The sequence below is a fragment of the Nicotiana tomentosiformis genome, chromosome 2, assembly GCF_000390325.3.
Source record: "Nicotiana tomentosiformis chromosome 2, ASM39032v3, whole genome shotgun sequence".
Lineage (NCBI taxonomy): Eukaryota > Viridiplantae > Streptophyta > Magnoliopsida > Solanales > Solanaceae > Nicotiana > Nicotiana tomentosiformis.
Genome location: NC_090813.1, coordinates 56,290,141 through 56,310,103, shown reverse-complemented (window position 1 = coordinate 56,310,103; position 19,963 = coordinate 56,290,141). Strand labels below are relative to the sequence as shown.

The following is a 19,963-nucleotide window of genomic DNA, read 5'->3' as shown; positions in this document are numbered from 1 at the left end:
CTTAGGTTTAATTAATTAGTAAATTAGTTAATTAGGCAATCATTAGGCAAAATAGATAAATAAGTTAGCTATACAAAAGTTGGATTTAATTAGAATTTGAGTCTAAAGTGGCTAATTTTGTAAAATCTGATAAAAAAGAAAAAAAGGGCTATGGTTTCACATTTCTGAACTGGGCCAAAACCAGCCCAGTTACTCCACAAGCCCGCCCCAAATTTCCCCTAATTATCGTAGAAATGGCGTGAGATAGCCATTTTTAACATGATATTTAGTTTTTATCCAGTTTTTTTAATGCTTGAGCAAAAATAGCTACTACTCTGTTAAAATTAATACAAAAAGATATTGTTACTCTTTCTTCATGAGTGTTGTGTAAATATTAAGGACATGGTGTCCTTAACATTTACACTGCACACATGAAGTTAAGGACGCCATGTCCTTAACATTTACACTACACATATGAAGTTAATGACATGATGTCCTAAAATTTAACAACTAAAGTTGCAAATACATGGCACTTTGTCCTTAATATTTACACAACATTCATGAAGTTAAGGACATCATGTCCTTAATATTTACACAACACTCATAAAGTTAAGGACACTATGTCCTTAACATTTACATTGTACACATGAAGTTAAGGACACCATGTCCTTAATATTTATACTGCACATATGAAGTTAAGGATATGGGGTCCTAAAATTTAACAATAGAAGGTGCAAATACAAGTTAAGAACATTATGTCCTTAACATTTACACTGCACATATGAAGTTAAGGATATGATGTCCTAAAATTTAACAACGGAAAGTGTAAATACAAGACACTTTGTCCTTAATATTTACACAATATTCATGAAGTTAAAGATACCATGTCCTTAATATTTACACAACACTTATAAAGTTAAGTACACTAATATTTACATTGCAAGCGTGAATTTAAGGTCACCATGTCCTTAACATTTACATTGCACATATGAAATTAATGACATGATGTACTAAAATTTAACAACAGAAGGTGCAAATATAAGTTAAGGACATTATGTCCTTAACATTTACACACGTGAAGTTAAGGACGCCATGTCTTTAATATTTACACTGCAGTGTGCACATATGAAGTTAAAATCATGATATCCTAAAGTTTAACAACGAAATATGTAAATATAAGATACTTTATCCTTAATATTTATACATTATTCATGAAGTTTATGACACTATGGCCTTATATTTAGCGTAAGAATATTTTCGTCCCTACTTATAAAAATTGATTAAGCACGGTTAAAGATTAAATAGACATCTCCTAATTGTGCACTTCCCCGCACACGCTCATTCTCACCTCACTATCATCTGGATACACACGCAATTCACAATCTGAAATTCTCAAAAAGCACACACGAGATAGCGGAGGATAAATTCTGCAATCTGAAAGTTCCAAAAGCAATCTCTGAAAAGCTAATTAAAATAAGGATTTCGGAAAGGATTTGGAGACGAATTAACTCCTGGAAGTTTAAAGTTCAAATCCTTTTTCTTCTGGGTTATAAAGCTGTTGAAGCTTGGATTGGGAGCTGATCTCGCCGCTGATTACGATGTTGTCCAGTAGCTGAGCTTCAACATTACATCTGTTTTTCAGCCTTTGTTTTGGCTTTCGATTTTTATTTGCGGTTCAGGTATGAATTTCGATCCAAAATGCTGTAATTGTTGTTTAGATGCTATATTGTATTGAAATTCGCAATAATTGTTCCTTTATACCTCTGGAAAAATTCATCACTGTTAATTGCAAGTTTGAATTAATGTTGAACTATTTTGGTGCATAGAGTTAGAATAAATCTGTGTACAAAAGTCATTTGTTGATAATCACTGTTAGAGCTTCATTTGTGATACCATTGGTTTATTGCTCAAGTGTTTTGATATCTGGACGTGTTCGTTCATTTGAAATAGGTTCCGAAATTGAAATCCTCAGTTTAAATGGAAATTGAAAATATCAATATCAAGTCATGAGTTTATTTAGTGCTTGAACGGATTCGAAATCTAAGGGAAGCGTTTGAGTATGTCTATTCGTGCAATGATTGGTTTTAGTTAGGCAAATCCTTTAATTTTGAATTTGGCATCTTCTGTAAAACGGAAATATTGTATAATCCACTTGAAGTCAAGGATGGCGTCTGGACTATTTTTAAAGCGGATTTCAATCTGATTTATGGGCTGTTTTGTGGTGGTTTTTGGCTGCCTCACATGGCTGATTTTGAGGGGAGAAAACAGATAGGGAGAGAGCGATAAAGAGGGGGGAAAACGGATCTGGGAGGGGACGGATAGAGAGACATTAGAAAAAGCCTAGAGCTAAAACACAAAAGAGCAGCTGAGAGTTTCCCCTGCTTTCTCATCAATTCCTCATCGTCTTCACCCCAAAACTCCCATGGAAACGACCTAAATCCAATGTGAAAAAACAGTCCAAAATTGCAGCCAAAAATCTCAGCAAAACGTCACCCAAAACACCAATTTCTAGCAGCAAAAACGCAACAGCAGTAGCTGCTTCAGGAGCACGAAAATTGTCCCTTTTTACAGCTTTCTTCCTCCACCTTAAACCGACACAAACCAGCTGTAAACTCACCTGAAATCAGCCCCGAAACCACCCAAGAACACCCCCAAACATCCATTGAAAACCAGCCTTGAAGCTCCAGTGTTTCAGCCATTAACCACTCCAAAAGTGCAGCAAAAAGCAGGCCAAAAACGCAGCTGAAAACAGCCGCAAATCAGCTGCCGAACCAGCTGAAAAAAGGTCCCCGAACAGCTCCAAAAACACCCTTAAAGCACCCCAAAACCTCCTTGTTTCAGCTCCCAAAGCTACTGCCAAAACGCAGCATCCCTTACCCATTAAAACACGCAAGTTTCGGTCGAGTTAGCGAGGTCGATGTTGAGGCTCTCCAGTTTGCGTGTCCTGCTGTTGTTTTGAGTTTCAAGTTGCTAAATCCAAGCTCAAATTCATGTTAGGGTTCATTCTTTATCTTATTCTTGATTGATATCTAAATTTTAGAGTTTTATGATGCCTATTTGAATGGAATAACAATGTTAGTCAGTATCTCTATGTATGTGATCAACTTGAGTTTGGTCTGATTCCTTGCGTTGTTATTTCTCGTTCATATTTCATACTCTATGGCTATGATGGTAGAGATTTGGTAGATCTTGAACTTGACCTTAGCAGCTAAGTCTTGTGGACCATTTCATTTAAGTATTGGGTTGTGGCTGTGATGCGTTGCTGAGTTGGTTTGGGCTCAAATGGAAGTTTAAGCCCACTGAAAAAGTATTGCGAGTAGGAGATATGGGCTTGCGGTATATCCAAGGTCCATTGCATAAAAGGAATAAAAGAGTGGAAATAACAATTGTGAGGGGGAGTGAGGCAAGTCGCGAATCACTTCAAGACTCGTTCCAAAAAAACAAAAGAGTGAAAAACAAACAAAATAATTGTCTCGGATTTGTAAGAGATAATGACATATAATCGCTAGTTGCTTTAGGCGCATTTTAATTAATAAATAAATGTAATGGTTGTGGGTACGGTTTCCGTGGCACAACTGCGACACATAATCCCAAACTCAAGTGCATGTTCGCGTGGCTTGACCTTAACTTTGTGACAAGGTTGAAAAAGAATTTTGGAAAATATTTTCTCTTCTCTTGATAGGGAAAATATTTTCCTCCAATTGGAGGAAAATGAGTTCACGAGGAAAATATTTTCCAAAATATTTAAGCCAACTAAACATGAGAAAATTGAAAAATATTTTCATTCATACCAAACACACCCTACGTGTCAAAAAATAGGAAGGTCCAAATCTACCTATCTATTTTTACTATAATTTAAAATTATCTTATATACCGTCAGAATATATTAAAAGTTATAGGTAATCAAAATATGGACTACACATTAAATATTTAACGATAGAAGTATATTGTTTGAGAAAATAATATATAGTTTTACAGATATACAATAATTTAAATATTTAAATATTAGAAAAGAAGTGCACATCAAATTGGAACTTTGAAATTCTTATCAAAGTCGTATATGTATGTTCGTAATTTGTAGGTCTACGTCAATATAAGAATAAGTGAATATTTTGATTTATATAAGGTAAAAAATTAGTTAATTTTAATATCCTAAGTATTAGGACTTCCTATATAGCAGTTCAAAGTTTCAGTTGATTGAAAACTCCTAAATATTAGGAGAAAATTTAAATGATGATTTTGTCAAGTGTAAACTCTATTTTAAAGGGTAAAAAAATGCGAACAACATTTCGCTAAGGTTAGGACATGCGCTTTGCGCGTGTAGCCATATTGATAAGTAAATAATTTCAAAAAATCACATAGTTATTACTCCCTCCGGTCCACTTTAATTAATTTTTTTGTTGTTTACACACATATTAAGGAAATTCACCTTTTAGCATTAATTAACAATGAAGTTGACCATATTAACCTTAATTTATTCATTGCAAATATAACAAATATTCCCAGGCTCTTTACTCCAAGGGCAACTTTGGAAAAAAGATGTTAATTCCTTCTTGATACCCAAAACAATTAAATATTGTGGACCACAAAAAAATAGCCAAAACATCAATTAAAGTGGACCAGAGTGAGTATCAAATAATGTGTTTGAGTTATAAAAGTAAAAAAATAAAATTGTAAGTTCCTAAAAATAATGAAGGTTGATCTTATTAAGCTATAGCTCAATAAAGGAAGTAATCATGTCCCATTAAATTCTGCAAATGCCTTGTTGTGATTTTGAGGACTTTTATGAGAATATTTAAGAAAATTGTTGATATTTAATGATCTAATACTGAAAATAAATAATACAAATATATTTTTACCACTATTATTTAAAGATTTGATAAATAATATATATCAAGAAATTTAATCTTTTGATCTTTTAAAGTTTTGTTAATAAGAAGTTTAGTTTATAGCTCTTAAAAATTTGATACATGACAATATAAAATCTAAAATTGACTAACGTTTAGTTATTAATTTACAACAAATAATTAATATATGAAAAAAATGGACCTCTCATTTGCTGGAATAAATGAAAAAAGAGAAAAAGTTAAATATATGACAATTCAAATAGAATACAACAAATCTTTTACTATTTTATCTTTATTATTTCAAGTTTGCATTTTACCAATCTGACCCTTATACTATATTATAATTGTTTTTTAATTGCTTTCACTACCAATGCTCTTTCTATGGAAATAAATTTATGTACCCTAATTAAGAGTTTGTCAACTTGAAAATTTATTTTTATCGTATGATAAATTTGAAAAAGAATTAAATAGGATTCTTTTACTAGTTAGTTATATAATTTAGATACTTAGTTATTTATTCTCAATATAAAGAAAATAATTTATTTTTTATTGATTCAAATTCTTAAAATTTTTATCTCATAGTTTAAACATTTAAATATAATTATAACTTTATACTATGAATTCTATGTTCAAAAGGATAAAAAAATAGATTTGATCATATTTTACTTTTGATTCTTTGTATGCAGAATAATTAATGTTATTGACTCTGGCCAACTACTTTTCTGGCCTCTCTTTTTTATAATCTCTTTTATATCTTTTATATTTTTAAATATTGTTATTTATTTTAATTATTGAATGTTATATTTAAATATTATATAAAATTATATAAAAATATTGTTTGGGTTAAAAGTAGCCCAAATTTGATATGCAAATGTATTATGGTTCATATATATATAGTTCAAAGGTAACATGTAAAGAATTACAACTATGTTATATTATCCAAATAGTCTTTCAGAAACAACCTCTCTACTCCTCGAGGTAGGGGTAAGGTCTGCGTACACGCTACCCTCCCAAGACCTCACTAGTGGGATTTTACTGGGTCGTTATTGTTGTTGTTATTGTTATATTATCCAAATAAATAATTAATTTATATTAGATAATTAAAATATTAAATAATTTTAAAGTCCTATATTAAGATTTCTTACACAGTACAAATAAGGAATGATTTAATAAATAATATTTTAATTAATTTCAAAAAAGGATAACTCTCTAAAGTATTACCCGTTATTTTACGTCTAGAATTTATAGATTACAATTATGTTACATCTTCTCTAAATAAATAATGATTTATATTAGAAAATTAAAATATTAATTGATTTTAAATTCATGTTTAAATTTTTTTACATGGTTCAAAGCAATAATTAAATAACAAATTTTTAGTTGATTTTGAAAATGGGATAAGTTTTTAAGGTATTAGCCACTATTCTACGTATAAACTTTGCACCCACTATCCATGATAATAGTGTGCTTGGTAATATATTTGTCGTTGTACATACTTTTACAACTTCAACAAAATCTAAACATGGAAAAGTAATATTACTCATTTAAAGTTCTAAATATTAGGACTTCTTACCTAGTTCAAAAAAGGAAAAATTTAATTACTAAATTTTATTTGATTTAGAAGTCCTAAATATTAGGAAAACAGTTAAAATTACAATTTTATCCAATGTGAAATCAGTTTTTAAAAGGTAAAAAAGGCGAACAACATTTCGCTAAGGGGCTTCGTGCTTTTAATATAGTGTGTGTGTGTGTGTGTGTATATATATATATATATATATATATATATATATATATATATATATATATATATATATATAATAAATATGCATTTTATCCACTATTATTTTTTGGACTAAAACTATATATTTCTCAATTGTGGAAAAAATCGGATGGAACCCAAAGGACCCAATAGCCCCGGCCCTTTTCTCTTCCCTCATAATTCAATATTAGTGAAAATAGCACGAGCTAGCTAGTTTTCGGACTAGTAATAAAAAATAGCCAGTGTTTGCAAAGTTATTAAAAAATAAAAGTGTTTTGCTGAAACACGGATAGTTCCAGCATAATATGCGGGATTATGGAGCTCCTATGTATAATCTTCCAGCATATTATGTTGGAACTCCAGCACATGGAAAGTTTCAACATAATATGCGGGATTATGGAGCTCCTGCATATAAATTTACTGCATAATATGTTGGAACTCCAACACATTATAAAATTTCAGCACATTATGCTGGAAGCTCATATGTAAAAAATTCGAATTCCAGCATATTATGCTGGAATATTTTCGGATTTTTAGGGGTGTTTTTGTTCAGATTTTATATTTACATGAAAAAGTGGCTAAATTTCGATTGCTTTTGAAACTGTGGCTATTTTTTAAATACCAGTTGTAAATCTGGCTATTTTTTATTTTTTCCCACTGCCATATTGGGCTTTCTCTTGGACTCTTTCAGATCTGAAGGATGTTCTTGGTAGATTAGATTTAGTTCTATTGAATTCTTGCAACGCTAGGCTTACGGCAGGAGGCTAAGATCTTGTTTTTGGGCCTCGATAGTGCTGGCAAAACCACCTTGCTCCATATGTTGAAAGATGAGGTCTCTCTCCTTTTTTTTTTTTTTTTTTCATTTCCTCCCATTAGATACTAGTGTTCATTAATACAATTTGCGCCATTAGCTCACATATCTAGATGTGATTATATGTAGTAGCTCTTCACTATGTTGACGAACATATGTAATTAGTTGATTTTCTTTCTAAACTGAGCTCAGGGGCGGAGCTAGAGTTCCCCGTGCAGGTTCGGCCGAACCCAGTAGCTTTGGTTCGAACCATGTATTTGTCTTAAAAAATTCATTGAATATAGTATAAATTATTAATTTGGAACCCAGTAACTTAAAACAATTAGAATCCCCGAACCCATAAATTTGAAATCCTGACTCCGCCTCTGACTGAGCTTCATCTGAGTATCTGGTGTGTGCTTATTCTGGCTTATAAGAAGTAGTATATTAAAGAAGATAGGAGATCGTGAATTATCCGAATTACCAAGATTTTGAATCTTTATCGTTTGATCCATAATACAAAATTGTAAGGTTTCTCCCTCTCTTTTTTTTTTTTTTTTTTGTTTCTGTTTCTTTTTCGTCGCGAACATTAGATTTGGGAGTGAAATGAACAAAATCTATTACGAAATCCAAATGGGTGTTAACGAATAAGACACAATTTATACGAAATCCAACTGAGTTCTATAAATGTTTTCTTGGTTTTCTGTTTTCTCTGTGCGATTGGATTGACTAATTAGTGGAGTTGATTATAATATGCATTCAAGTGGGTTCTTCTTCATTTTGTTGACCCATTGTGCATTTGTAATGTACTGGAGTTGATTATAGTTATCTGTTTCAGTTATTACTTTGTTTCGAATTAGAAATACATGAATATGTGATTATTTGGGCAATTGAAGTGGGAAAAAGAGGAACTTCTTAACTAGGACTATGTACACTTCTTTTTAGTTCGTAATTTTAACATTTGAAGAATATGTCTAGAAGTGTGTGATAGAGCTAGACCATGAAAATTATATATATAAAAAAGAAATCTGCTGTGATGAGTAGAAAGTTGGCATATTGTTGTACATTTTTCACTAGATAACGGATGGGGTCTGGAAGATTGACTTTCTTGATTCTATTGGCAGAAAGTATTTTAGAGGGGTGTCATGGGGTTGAGCAAAACCGAAGTGAACTTGAAGAGATTACTTGTAACTGCACCACAACAGCAAAATCAAGCAAAGCTTATACATGTAAGTGCATATATCATGCAAGTTCGATTCTTTATAAAGTAATGATGGTTGCATTTTCTCATTTTTCTTTTCATTCTTCGAAATAGCTTGGGTGCTTTTTGTTGCATTTATGTGAGACTGGTCGTGAATATGATGAGTTTATCATATCATTGATTCCATTGTGCTGTTTTTTTCTTCTTTTTAGATATATATTAAGATATTATATTCTTGTACAGATGATTCTAGTCCTTAAAGATTTAAACTTTCTGATCACTATGACATGCCTATACTCTAATATGGATTTTTGTAATTAATTTCATGTTTTGGTCTTTGAGTGTGGGTACATCTGGTTATCTCATTTGGAAAAGTGTTTTTAGACCTGAATCACATGTTATAAATGCACAAAAAGGATGTTTGGTCATCTTGTTTTCCTGAGCTATTAAGAGGCTTATTTCTGTGACTTTGATGATATGCTTTAAGAAACTTACTTTGAAACACTAGGCTTGTGTAAAAGAACCTAATAGGTTTCTTTGACTAACAATAGTTCAGTAGCTATATGCTTTTGTTTTTTTTAAAAAAAAAATTCTCTTCATCTTGTTGATTATTTTGCTCGAGGTTTTTAAGAATTTAAAAAATTGTGCTATTTAATGGAGCTCATATTATCTGTGGGGGCTGTGAGCATTTAAAAGTATGTCTTCTTTGTATTTTGGAAGCTTTAAATATTTGGGCAGCTTCGAGTGAACTAGTAGCTCTGTTGATTCACTAAGACAATGGAGGATGACGGGGATTTCCATTGTCCAATCCCCATATGAATTCATCCTTAAAAAAGGCTATGTATTTTCATCCTACTTTGGGTTAATATCAGATAAAGGCATAATGCTACTGATTAAGTGGGTCTTTCCTCAAGTAATTTTATATGGACCGTTTGGAAAGAGATGAACCATTGTGCATTTGATGGACAGAGAGGACTAATGGTTAACTCTGTCCGCTTGTTAAATGTACTTCCTCCTATTTTAGTTAGTGTTGGTAAGAGAGTAGTCCAGTCATAGTGTTCTAGGGGTTCAGTATTTGGACTGGAGTGCACTGGTATAAAATACTTGCCTTCTCTAAGTATACATCTTTTCGGACTTTAACAACAACAACAACAACAACAAACCCAGTGAGTTCCCACAAGTGGGGTTTGGTGAGGGTAAGATGTACGCAGACTTTGCATACAAATTTTGTATACAATGTTGCACCCCACTTGCATGCCTTCAACACATTTTACCTGTAAAAAATTTTGTTTGGAGCAAAAGTACTTTTTTCTGATCTCGACATGGTGATTAAGATTAGTAATACTGCAATATCACGATATCCAGGATAAACATGGCTTAGGATGACTCATCCATCTACTGTTTTTAAAAAAAAATCTGATATAGGATAAGAGATAGAGAGTCATAGTAATACCTCCTTGTCTCCCCAAATCTTCGGAATTAACATGCATCAAACTGATTTTTTGATGTCTCGGGTAGATACTATTTGTTTCAGGAATCTGATCTTTTCCCTTTCAGTTGTATATTCTCTGACATAGTTGTTATTTGTGAAAGTTAATAATTCTACGTGCACGCAGCTGCAAACTGTGACATAGGTTGTTTCTATGAAAAGCTTTTCAGAAAATCATGGCATAGGCAATTGCTAATGTAGGGAATTGTGCAATTTTTGTCATCTCGATTTTTCTTTCAACAGGGATATGCATTTATTATTTCTGTTTGTTACATCTTTCACAGTATGTTGCTACTTTGCGTGAACTGCTGGAGCAGGTGGCTGAAGAGAGGAATTCAGACGGATTACCAAGGTCTATATGCTTTATTCTTTTCCAATTATATAATTTGAATAAAATTACATGTTGCTACACAAATTTCCAGCACTTTTGCCTTCCTTACCTTCGGTGATTTTTTTAATAAAGTCCCTGCGTTCTGTTTCTTTAGTTGGAGTTATCGTTTAAATTTAAATGTATGCTGCCTAGTCATTTCACTCTACCTAAGTAATAAATTGGAAACCTTCTCAGGATCGAATAAAAGGAAAATCACCCTCTTTCACTCTCAACTCCTACACTTCTCCAAAGTTGGACATATTACAGTTATATTTTTGAGTCCGTGGACAAATATCCTGCCTATAATGAAAAATCTGCATCCTGAGCATGGCTAATAGCCTAGTACTGTGACACTGGAAGTCATGATGATGGGATTAGTAATCTTTGTGCTGACCATTTGGTGGTGTGCAGTGCCATACCACAGGAGGACAATAATTCCTTTCATGCATCCCTGGTCATTCCACAGATAACTTTACTTTTTCTTAATCTACTGCACCAGGAGAATGTTTTAAATGTTTATTAACTTTGCTTGCCGGGGTATATATTCTTAGTGGTCTCTTATTTTTTTTTAAGTTACCAGATGCTTTTTTCCTGATTTGCGTTCAATTTTCATGTTGTTTCCCAAAACAGAGTTTCAAAAGCCAAGGTGAACGAATATGCAGAGAACATTGAAGTCATTGCTGCCAAGTTAGCTATGCCCATGGTATGCGCAAGCTAGTTTCATTTTTTGTGATTTATCATTCCGATTCACCTTGCTTTCTTATACGAAAACATATCATATGGAGGTATTTTACTGTTTTTTACGGAATATGAAAGAGCTGGCATTTTTTTTATCAATAGGCTGTCACTGAAGTTTAGTGCATTATTTGCATTGTTAGTCCATAGTACTCAGCATTTCAGACTTCACCATTCTTTTGGCCTTACTGCTACTGTTGTTTCCAGAACTCCGTTCTATTGATGTCTTTGAACGTGGTTCAATCTTCTCTTCTGGAGTCTATCTTTCAACTTATATTAGATCAACTTGTATAGTCATACGCAAGTAGTCTGTCGTAAATGTTTTTGCTTCTATTTGTATGATTAACATATCAATGATCTGCTATTGTCGTTTAAGCAAATCCAGTCTGATGTGCAAACACCTGAGGAACCTGTGGCTGAGACTTCGAGCAGCGGAACTCCCAAAGCAGAAGACAGTGTGAGTTCTGCTTCTGAAGGACTGAGAAGAAGAGTCGGGTACCTGCATGGCTCTTTTGTCACTTATAGCCATTGTAATGTGCCATTTATCATTATCTCGCTTGAACGTGATTTTCTTTTTGAGTGAAACAGGGTCCATTCAAACAATGAGGAGAGATCTCGAGACTCCATTGATTCTGGTCAATCAGCTGCAGTCAAACTGGATGATGCTGCATGGACACATATTGAGAAGCACAGGTGCTCTATCTGTACTTCTTTTCCGTATTGATACTTATAGACAGTTTTTATGTGTTGGCATCTGTTCCACCAAGGGATTTCTGGTGTGTGTTTGTTCCTGTAAAGAAGCAGCTTTCCATGTGATTAAAAGTGACAGTGGGTATGTGCTCTTCTTTACTTATTAGAAAAAATAGTTGATATGCTATAAAATATAACCAGAAAAGTCCCTGTATAAAGGAAGCATGATAATCCTTTCTTTTAGGATACTCCATTTCTTTTTTTTTCTCTCTTTTATTTACTAAGTAGAAGAGATGGAGCACACCGAGTAAGCCTTTATGAGCTACATACAATTCTTTCACTTTGTTGGCCTATCAGGTATATGCTGTATGGGTAACAGCTTGCCTTTCTGAAGTTCTCTTAGATGATGTAGGTTGGCAGTTTTGACATTCTAGTTAAGGTAGCATTTCAAATTGATTGAGCTGAAGAGAAGTATCTTTTAGCTAACTGTTAATCTTCATTTGTGTAAGTTTTAGAATTTCTTTTTGTGCTTTGAGTGTTCTGAAATTGCATCAATTTGACATACTAAACTAATCTTAGCTCTGAGGTTATATGCACCCCAATTCCCAGTTATGTTTGATGGACTTGGCTACACAGGCAGTCTTTTTTTGCTAATTTATAGTGTATTTTTAAGAATCCACATGAAATGCCCACACTCGCAGTACGCACTGTTTGACACACACATTTCTATCACAATAAGTAAATAAATAAATGATCAATGCACTATAGAGCCTATCAAGCTCCAACACCTTTTGCTTAAACTATAGTTGGAGTCTTCAGACTGATGGTTTGACAATTGCCTTTCATTAAAGGTGGGGGCTGCTCTGAAATCTGGCTTGATCAACATCATAGGAAGGAGCTTTAATGCTTCTTTCATTGAGTTAATGCTAAAAAGAAAGGGCGTTGCAATTAGAAGATTATATTCCATAAGTTTTATATATGTTTTATTGATAACATACTAACAAAGCTAGTTGAAAGGTTGAAATTAGCATTTACTAAATTAGTCTGATTCTCAATATGCTTTTGTGAATGGAGGCAGATAATAGACTTACAGCTGCATTTTGCTGCTACGTATATGTTTGTCCAGTTTTCTTCCGTTGTAGGAGAAAAGTTACAAGAGAAATTAATCACTTATTTGTGCAGCTTTTCTTTTCTCTGGAGAGGGGTGAGGGTAGTTAGGGAGAGTCCTGATCAATTATCAGATATTCTCATCTTTTGCAGGAAACTTCAGGAGGACTTGACTGATGAAATGGTTGTTTTAGCACGGCAGCTCAAAGAGAGTAGTCTCGTGATGAATCAATCCATCAAAAACACTGAGAAAGTAAGTTTTATACTCCATTTCTTTCCACCCTGCTTAAATTGTTGGGAACTATCTCAGCAATTTTTGCTTTGAGATGATTTTGCCGTCTCAAAATCATATAAACTATTTTGCCTGAAGGAGGCAATTGAGACTATTTGGTAGCTGATACCATCTTTTCTGGCACACAACATTTATTTATTAGTCTTAACTCTGGCATTACTACATGTTTGATGATTCTTTACTAGTTCTGTGTGAAATAAGAAATGGAATACTTCAGTGTTCAATCTGTTTGGATTCACTTGGATTCTGAGTTATCTTGTCCAGTTATAATGTTTTCCTTTTGTCTCTTATTAAACTTGGTCACTTTGTGTATATTGGCCTCTTAGTTGTTGTCACATATAATGTGGATGCAGATACTTGATTCAACTGAGAAAGCAGTTGAGCATAGCCTAGCAAGTACAGGGCATGCAACTTCCAGGGCTATGGATGTGTATTCCCGAAGCTTCAAGACTACATGCTTCCAATGGCTTTTGATCTTTGTGATGACATTAGTCTTTGTCATGGTTGTATTACTTATTCGAGTAACTTAGCAGTCGCCCTTTGTTAGTGGAGATTTGACAAAATGCTTGGTTTTTTTGTTACCTTGTATAGTACCAGAGGAACCTTATCAGTAAAATGCTATCTGTAATTTTAGTTTAACAAAGTTAAAGTTATTTTGGGGGAGTTTTTTTTTGGGGGGGGGGGGGGGGGTGTGGGAGGATGTGGAAATGTTCGGAGGTTATACTATTCTTTAGATGCTGAAGGTGAAGTGAGCATAACACCTGCATTCCCCTCTCCTTTACTTTTTTAAAAGAGTTTCAATATGCTTGTTGATATAATACTGATTGTTAAGGAGTATTATTTTTAGTTGGTTTTCTCCTAATTACTGCTTGTTGTTAGTCAAGAGCCGACGCTAAAACTGGGAAGGTTCCAACAGAAGTCAAACTGGTAGGTAGTCGCGGCGTCTTATTACATCCTCCCCCCCCCCCCCCCCCCAAAAAAAAAAAAAAAAAAACACACACAAAAAAAAGAAGAAAGGAAAGGTCCTGGGTTAAATTACATGCATCTCCCTCGACTTTGTAATTTAATTCCACCCCAATTTAAAAAACAAGTATAAAAGATACAAGTTTGAAAAGTTTAAATTGTCACGTAATTCTATGGTATTTTTTTGGTGAGTGTAAAGAAAATAATACATATTTAATATTTTTTCATGTTTTCCTTCATCGATTAGAAGGTCTAACTTGTTCATAACAATTCATAAAGATAATATTTCATTTCTTCAGTTAAATCTTGTGTTATGACAAATTAAGCCAAGTTAGAGGGAAGATTTATAGTTCAACATTTCAACTCAAATACTCCAATCTCCATGAGTCCATACTGACTAACTTAGAAAAAAAAAACAGAAAACTTTTCACCAAGCCTATATTTTTTTTATTGGATGTACCTGAAGGGACCACCAAAACAGTATGAATATACTGAATATTGGACCGTCAGTTCAATCTGAAACAATAAAGAAACATTAGAGACCAAATTAAAGTTTAACCTAAAAGATATGCACCACACAAAAATCTTTTCTTTTTAGATTATTTTACATAGGGGAAGGGGGACTGGACGGTGGAAAAATAACTGGCACAATTTGCATTATTTTCTTATTGATAGAAAATTCCAAGTCCAAATTAATAAGTTAATAGGAAAAAAAGAGTTGGAAAATTCCAGATAAAAATAAAGGAATCTTCTCATCATCAACAAGAGAGAGGAACTTTGGTTGAGTGTCCCTTTTTTTGCTATTTCTTGACGTCAACCTCTCTTCTTCCTCTTCCTTCTTTCAAGTCCTAATTCTAATCAGAACCCTAATCGAACAACCACAAAAATCTCAATCACGACCAAATAATCACTTCTCTTTTGCAAATTTCGATCAATTAACAACTATGGCAACCAGTGGAAACAAGAATATGAACGCCAAATTGGTTTGTTCTCTCATCTTTGATTTTATCAATTTTTCGTTATGGGTTCAGCTTTAATTCCATAAAGATTCCTTCTTTTTGGCTTATATGATCTGGGTCTTTTTTAGTTCTTCAGAATTTTGATTCTTGCCTTAGAAATTTTTTTTTTTTTTTTTTGGGTTTGATCACGAAAAGTTCTTCAATTTGGATTTCTATTGCTCCTTGTTTCCTTATCTGTAAAGTTTAAATATGGTATTTCTCTTTATTTTTGTGCTTTGCCAGTAAGTTTATTATTCATGTTGGTTACTATTTGCTGATGCTATGTTGTCATAATAAAATTGGTTATGGTTAGAATTAGTTTGTACAGTAATATGCTCAATTTGATTTTTCACTTGCTTATTATTCATTTGTTAATGCTATGTTTTCATAGTAAACCTGGTTATGTATTTTTTCCATTGTAGCTATTATGATATCTTTTATGCCTTTTGCGGTTGTACTGAAGTTTGGATAAGGTAATGAAGTGTTTTTTGGTTGTAGGTGCTTCTTGGAGATGTTGGAGCTGGAAAATCTAGTCTAGTTCTGCGTTTTGTTAAAGGACAATTTATTGAATTTCAGGTAGGTTCTTGGTTTACCATTTGATATGTGAGCTGTAAAATCGAGTCTAGTTCTGCGTTTCCTATTTTATATTTGGACCTTTCGATTTAACTCAGGTTATGTTATGTGTAGGAATCAACTATTGGTGCAGCATTTTTCTCCCAAACAGTAGCAGTAAATGATGCTACTGTAAAATTTGAAATATGGGACACAGCAGGCCAAGAGAGATACCACAGTCTTGCTCCAATGTATTATAGAGGAGCTGCAGCTGCTATAATTGTTTATGATATCACAAATCAAGTAACTCTCTCACCTGATTCCAACTATTCGTTATAATTACTCGGTGCTGCTCTGAAAATATTTGCTAGCATGTGAACTTGTTAACTTAGTTTCTTAATTCTTTATTTATAGGCATCATTTGATAGGGCAAAAAAGTGGGTTCAGGAGCTTCAGGCACAAGGTACCTGTGACATCTTAAGTTGCATCCTTGTCTGACTTTATTCCTGTAAGGCTGTATCGAAATATCCTAACTTAAATTAGTATGTCTGAAATACTTGGTGATGTATGATTAGGAGTAAGGTAGAATCTTATGGCAAAAATGCTGAAACAATCAATTAGTGTGTAATAGGAGGGGATCGATTGGACTTAGTGCTTCACATATGGGTGAGGCGAAAGTTGAACATTGTCACACAATGAAGCCAGAATGGGGATGATGCATGCAGCAGTGTTTTTTCAGTATAACGTATTGTCTTTTCATGTATCTTACTTTTCTCTTCCTCAAACTACGCCCCAGGTAATCCAAATATGGTGATGGCACTTGCCGGAAATAAGGCAGATTTGTTAGATGCAAGAAAAGTGGCTGCAGAGGTTAGTGTTTTCGTACCTATGACTCAACACTGCTTTCCATACCATCGATAGTAATGTGCAAAAGCACCACCAAAAGATTAGCCGGAGATATGGGTGTCAATTTACACATGATGTTGTTATTTGCCCAAGTTTTTAAGAATTGCGTGAATGATAGTTTCAACTACATGGCCGACATGACCAGTTATTCAAGGTTTGCAAGGTTATACCGGATACCCTACGGTATGGAGGTGTTCTTCAGTGCTCTTTTCTCAACCTCATGTTACTGCCTAGACAGTGCTTAAACCATCATTCTTGGTCTACGCTGTTGTGTTTCTTTTTTTTTTTTTCTTCCTTTTCTTGGGTTGCTTTTTTATTGAAAAAAATTGGTATCTCTCTCTCTCTCTCTCTCTCTCTCTTTCTCTCTCTCTTCCTCTCTCTCTTTCTCAGTAATGTTGGAATTGTTTGAAAAAATTTAATGAGCAATCTTTAATTTTGAGAAAGGTAACAATTATTCATCAGCACAAAGAAAGTGCTGGCAGGGTGGGAACTGGAAACAGAGAGAGTAACAAAGCTAATTACGGGTTTTGTGGAAAATTAGACTTCTCAAAAGAAAATTAGAATAGGTGAGCTTAATCCTTCAAACTTTGGCTTCACATCTTTTTGGACTAAGTTTGATCTGGGTGCTGTCCAAATATACAATGATGCACACTGGAGGAAACACGTCCAGATTATGCCACTTTGGATCACGCTTGGAAACACCCCACCCCAAACACATTAAAGAAAATAAAAATGTTGTTGCCAAAATAGGATTAGTGGCTCCCATTAAATCTAGATCAAGAAAATTCCCTAACAGGCACTCATACAGTTTCCATTTCTTAATAGTGGTGATATTTGTACATCAGTAGAAAATATAGAAAAATTATTCTGTTGGAGAGCCTATATGATTGAATCTTGGAATGAAATGGTTTCAAACAAAGTGAAATGGATAATCAGTATTCAAAACCTCAACTGTAGTTATTGATAACGGTGGGATCAAGGCTAGCTTGTGCACCTCGATTAGTTTATCGGCTGCCTACTACCAGCGTAGTCATCGAGTAACTCCAAACTGTAAGGTTTTGACAAATGAGAAGACTTACCTAGTGTTCTTTCGGTTGGATACGGAACCTTGGTTCCAAGATTGTTACTCCAGTTCCTCTACTGTTAGGCCACTTCCTTGGGGCCTAAACTCATATACAGGTCCTCTGACCCAGCTATGAGAAAAGAGGTTCTATATGGCAGAAAACCTGTGAGTTTGTGAAACTTGCAATTTAGATGTTTCTGTAGAAAACATTAAACCACACATTTTGAATTTTTCTTATAAACTGGGTTGGTAGTTAAAGATAGCATCATGGTCCAAAATTCAATTGGTTACTGAATGTCAATTCTTGTTGCCTATGACCCATTTTACAAATATAAATCTGTCTCTATGAGTTTTAGTCTATCTATTCACTTACTTAAATACACCATCCACAAGATCTCAAAGTTCTCAAGGCATTAGCATTATATCGGAATTGATATTCTAAATAACAGTTTTTTCACTGGAAAAGCATCATTACTGATACGTTACTAATGCTGTTTCAGGAAGCACAAACATATGCACAGGAGAATGGCCTTTTCTTCATGGAAACATCTGCAAAAACTGCATCTAATGTTAATGACATTTTCTATGAAATAGGTAAATACTTGCATTCATTTTCTGTGTTATGGGCTGCCAGCTTTTGTGGTAAGAGGTCATTTGCGTATGAAGTCAATGTTCTGCTCTTGTTGGCTATGCATATCATTATCGCGTGCTATCGGTTTTGAACCACTACTTATATGCATTTTGTATGACATGACGTTACTGGGAACAAAATTGAGTAATTACTTTGATACATTTTAATAAAGTAGAGGAAAAATAAATTATTAATTGGTCTAGACAATTGTTTATGATGAGGAAGTCAATGGATAATGCTTGTAAAATGTGTTTTTAGTAATTTTCAGTTATTGGATCTTTAGATTAGTTAGATGTGTTCATTGGAAACAATTAATAATACTATGTTCGGGTGCCATGTTCGTCCACTTATTAGAAACCTTGTATTGTTTATGTTGCAATTGACATGCTGATGCGGAGTAATAATACATGTTGCAGCAATACATATAAAAGAAGTAACAAAATGCCTTTAAAGTTGTTTAGTTAATCACCTCTTACCTATTATCTCTCATTTGTTTTTACTAATGTTTATAGTATTTTATTTAGTTATGAGAAGAGTTACTTTCTGGAGAGCACAGTGTTATTCATTCATCCATATTTTAGTAAATCTCATATTTCTTTTAGTTAGTATTCCAGTATATCTAAATCTTCCTCTTCCTCTTAGTGATGTTCTTAATTTGATATATTAAAAAATATAATTAACAATATTACACTAATTATTTTTATTCAAATATGATGATAAACGCAAATACTAGAGTGTAAAAAGTGATTTAATACAGGTTGAGTATATTATTGGTAACAAATCTCTGTTTGATTTAAGAACAGACACGTTTATATGATACTACATATCCAGATTTTAATACAATGAACCAAAACTCCCAATGACAAATACACTTTGGAACTTCCAAGGCGTAGTGGGTGGTTGATCTTACCTATTAAATATCTCTGTCCAAGTTGAATTTTGTTTTGTGTTCGACTTGTGCATATAACAGGGGACTTGTGATTTTTATCAATCTGAATAGTTCTTAAACTGTTTATTCACTTGCAGCAAAGAGACTGCCTCGGCTTCAGCCAACACAAAATCCATCTGGGATGGTTCTTATGGATAGGCCTGCTCAAACACCGGCTAGTGCTTCTTGTTGCTCTTAAATGTCTGTTAGTGCTTCTCACTACAATGCTGTTTTTTGTTTAATGTGTTTGTGCTGATTGTTAAGAGTTTGTTGTGCCATTTGTCCATCATTGTACAGATATTTCATGAAAAATTCTTCAAGATGATCGGCTCTTTTCTATGAATCCTCCTTATGTAATGAGATTCTCTCTCTATATATATATATATGACATGCTTCAGTATGCTATTTAACAATATATAATAATATGTGCTCTTTCTTATGGGTTCCAATTCTAATGAGCTATGTTGCTCGGACTCTCCAAAATGATGCCGAACCCGTGTCGGATCCTCCAAAAATAATGTATTTTTGGAGGATCCGACACGGGTGCGGCATCATTTTAGAGAGTCCACGCAACATAGCTAATGAGATTAGGATCATTAGTTGGGTCGCCCACGTGTAGTACAAGATGAAGCTAATTTACAACTCCTGTAATAGTATATATAT

At 33.6% G+C, this 19,963-nt stretch overlaps 2 protein-coding genes across 5 annotated transcripts; both read left to right on the top strand.

Moving 5' to 3' along the window:
* The first annotated feature begins 1,293 nt into the window (after nucleotides 1-1,293).
* Nucleotides 1,294-14,121, top strand: LOC104098982 (uncharacterized). 4 transcript variants are annotated; one of them, XM_033656898.2, is made up of 8 exons: nucleotides 1,294-1,658; nucleotides 8,504-8,604; nucleotides 10,350-10,417; nucleotides 11,066-11,138; nucleotides 11,547-11,665; nucleotides 11,759-11,863; nucleotides 13,121-13,220; nucleotides 13,613-14,121. In XM_033656898.2, exons 2-8 carry the CDS (start codon nucleotides 8,521-8,523, stop codon nucleotides 13,787-13,789), a joined length of 726 nt encoding a protein of 241 aa, XP_033512789.1. In that variant the 5' UTR covers nucleotides 1,294-1,658; nucleotides 8,504-8,520; the 3' UTR covers nucleotides 13,790-14,121. The 4 variants fall into 4 exon arrangements, with proteins under 4 accessions (XP_033512789.1, XP_009604139.1, XP_009604151.1 ...); XM_009605844.4 differs by having other exon boundaries at nucleotides 8,500-8,604; XM_009605856.4 differs by having other exon boundaries at nucleotides 1,295-1,658; nucleotides 8,500-8,604; nucleotides 11,556-11,665.
* An 825-nt stretch (nucleotides 14,122-14,946) lies between these two features.
* On the top strand, nucleotides 14,947-19,705 carry LOC104099000 (ras-related protein RABF2a). Its single transcript, XM_009605865.4, has 7 exons — nucleotides 14,947-15,205; nucleotides 15,719-15,796; nucleotides 15,908-16,075; nucleotides 16,187-16,235; nucleotides 16,569-16,642; nucleotides 18,242-18,335; nucleotides 19,399-19,705. The coding sequence occupies exons 1-7, from the start codon at nucleotides 15,167-15,169 to the stop codon at nucleotides 19,497-19,499; spliced, it is 603 nt and encodes a 200-aa protein (XP_009604160.1). The 5' UTR covers nucleotides 14,947-15,166; the 3' UTR covers nucleotides 19,500-19,705.
* The last annotated feature ends 258 nt before the right edge of the window (nucleotides 19,706-19,963 follow it).

Coding starts and splice junctions, on each gene's coding strand:
- LOC104099000 (XM_009605865.4), top strand. CDS start 15,167: ATGGCAACCAGTGGAAACAAGAATATGAACGCCAAATTG. Junction 16,236..16,568: donor TCAGGAGCTTCAGGCACAAG/GTACCTGTGACA, acceptor ACTACGCCCCAG/GTAATCCAAATATGGTGATG. Junction 16,643..18,241: donor CAAGAAAAGTGGCTGCAGAG/GTTAGTGTTTTC, acceptor ATGCTGTTTCAG/GAAGCACAAACATATGCACA.
- LOC104098982 (XM_033656898.2), top strand. CDS start 8,521: ATGGGGTTGAGCAAAACCGAAGTGAACTTGAAGAGATTACTTGTAACT. Junction 10,418..11,065: donor AATTCAGACGGATTACCAAG/GTCTATATGCTT, acceptor TTCCCAAAACAG/AGTTTCAAAAGCCAAGGTGA. Junction 11,666..11,758: donor GGACTGAGAAGAAGAGTCGG/GTACCTGCATGG, acceptor TGAGTGAAACAG/GGTCCATTCAAACAATGAGG.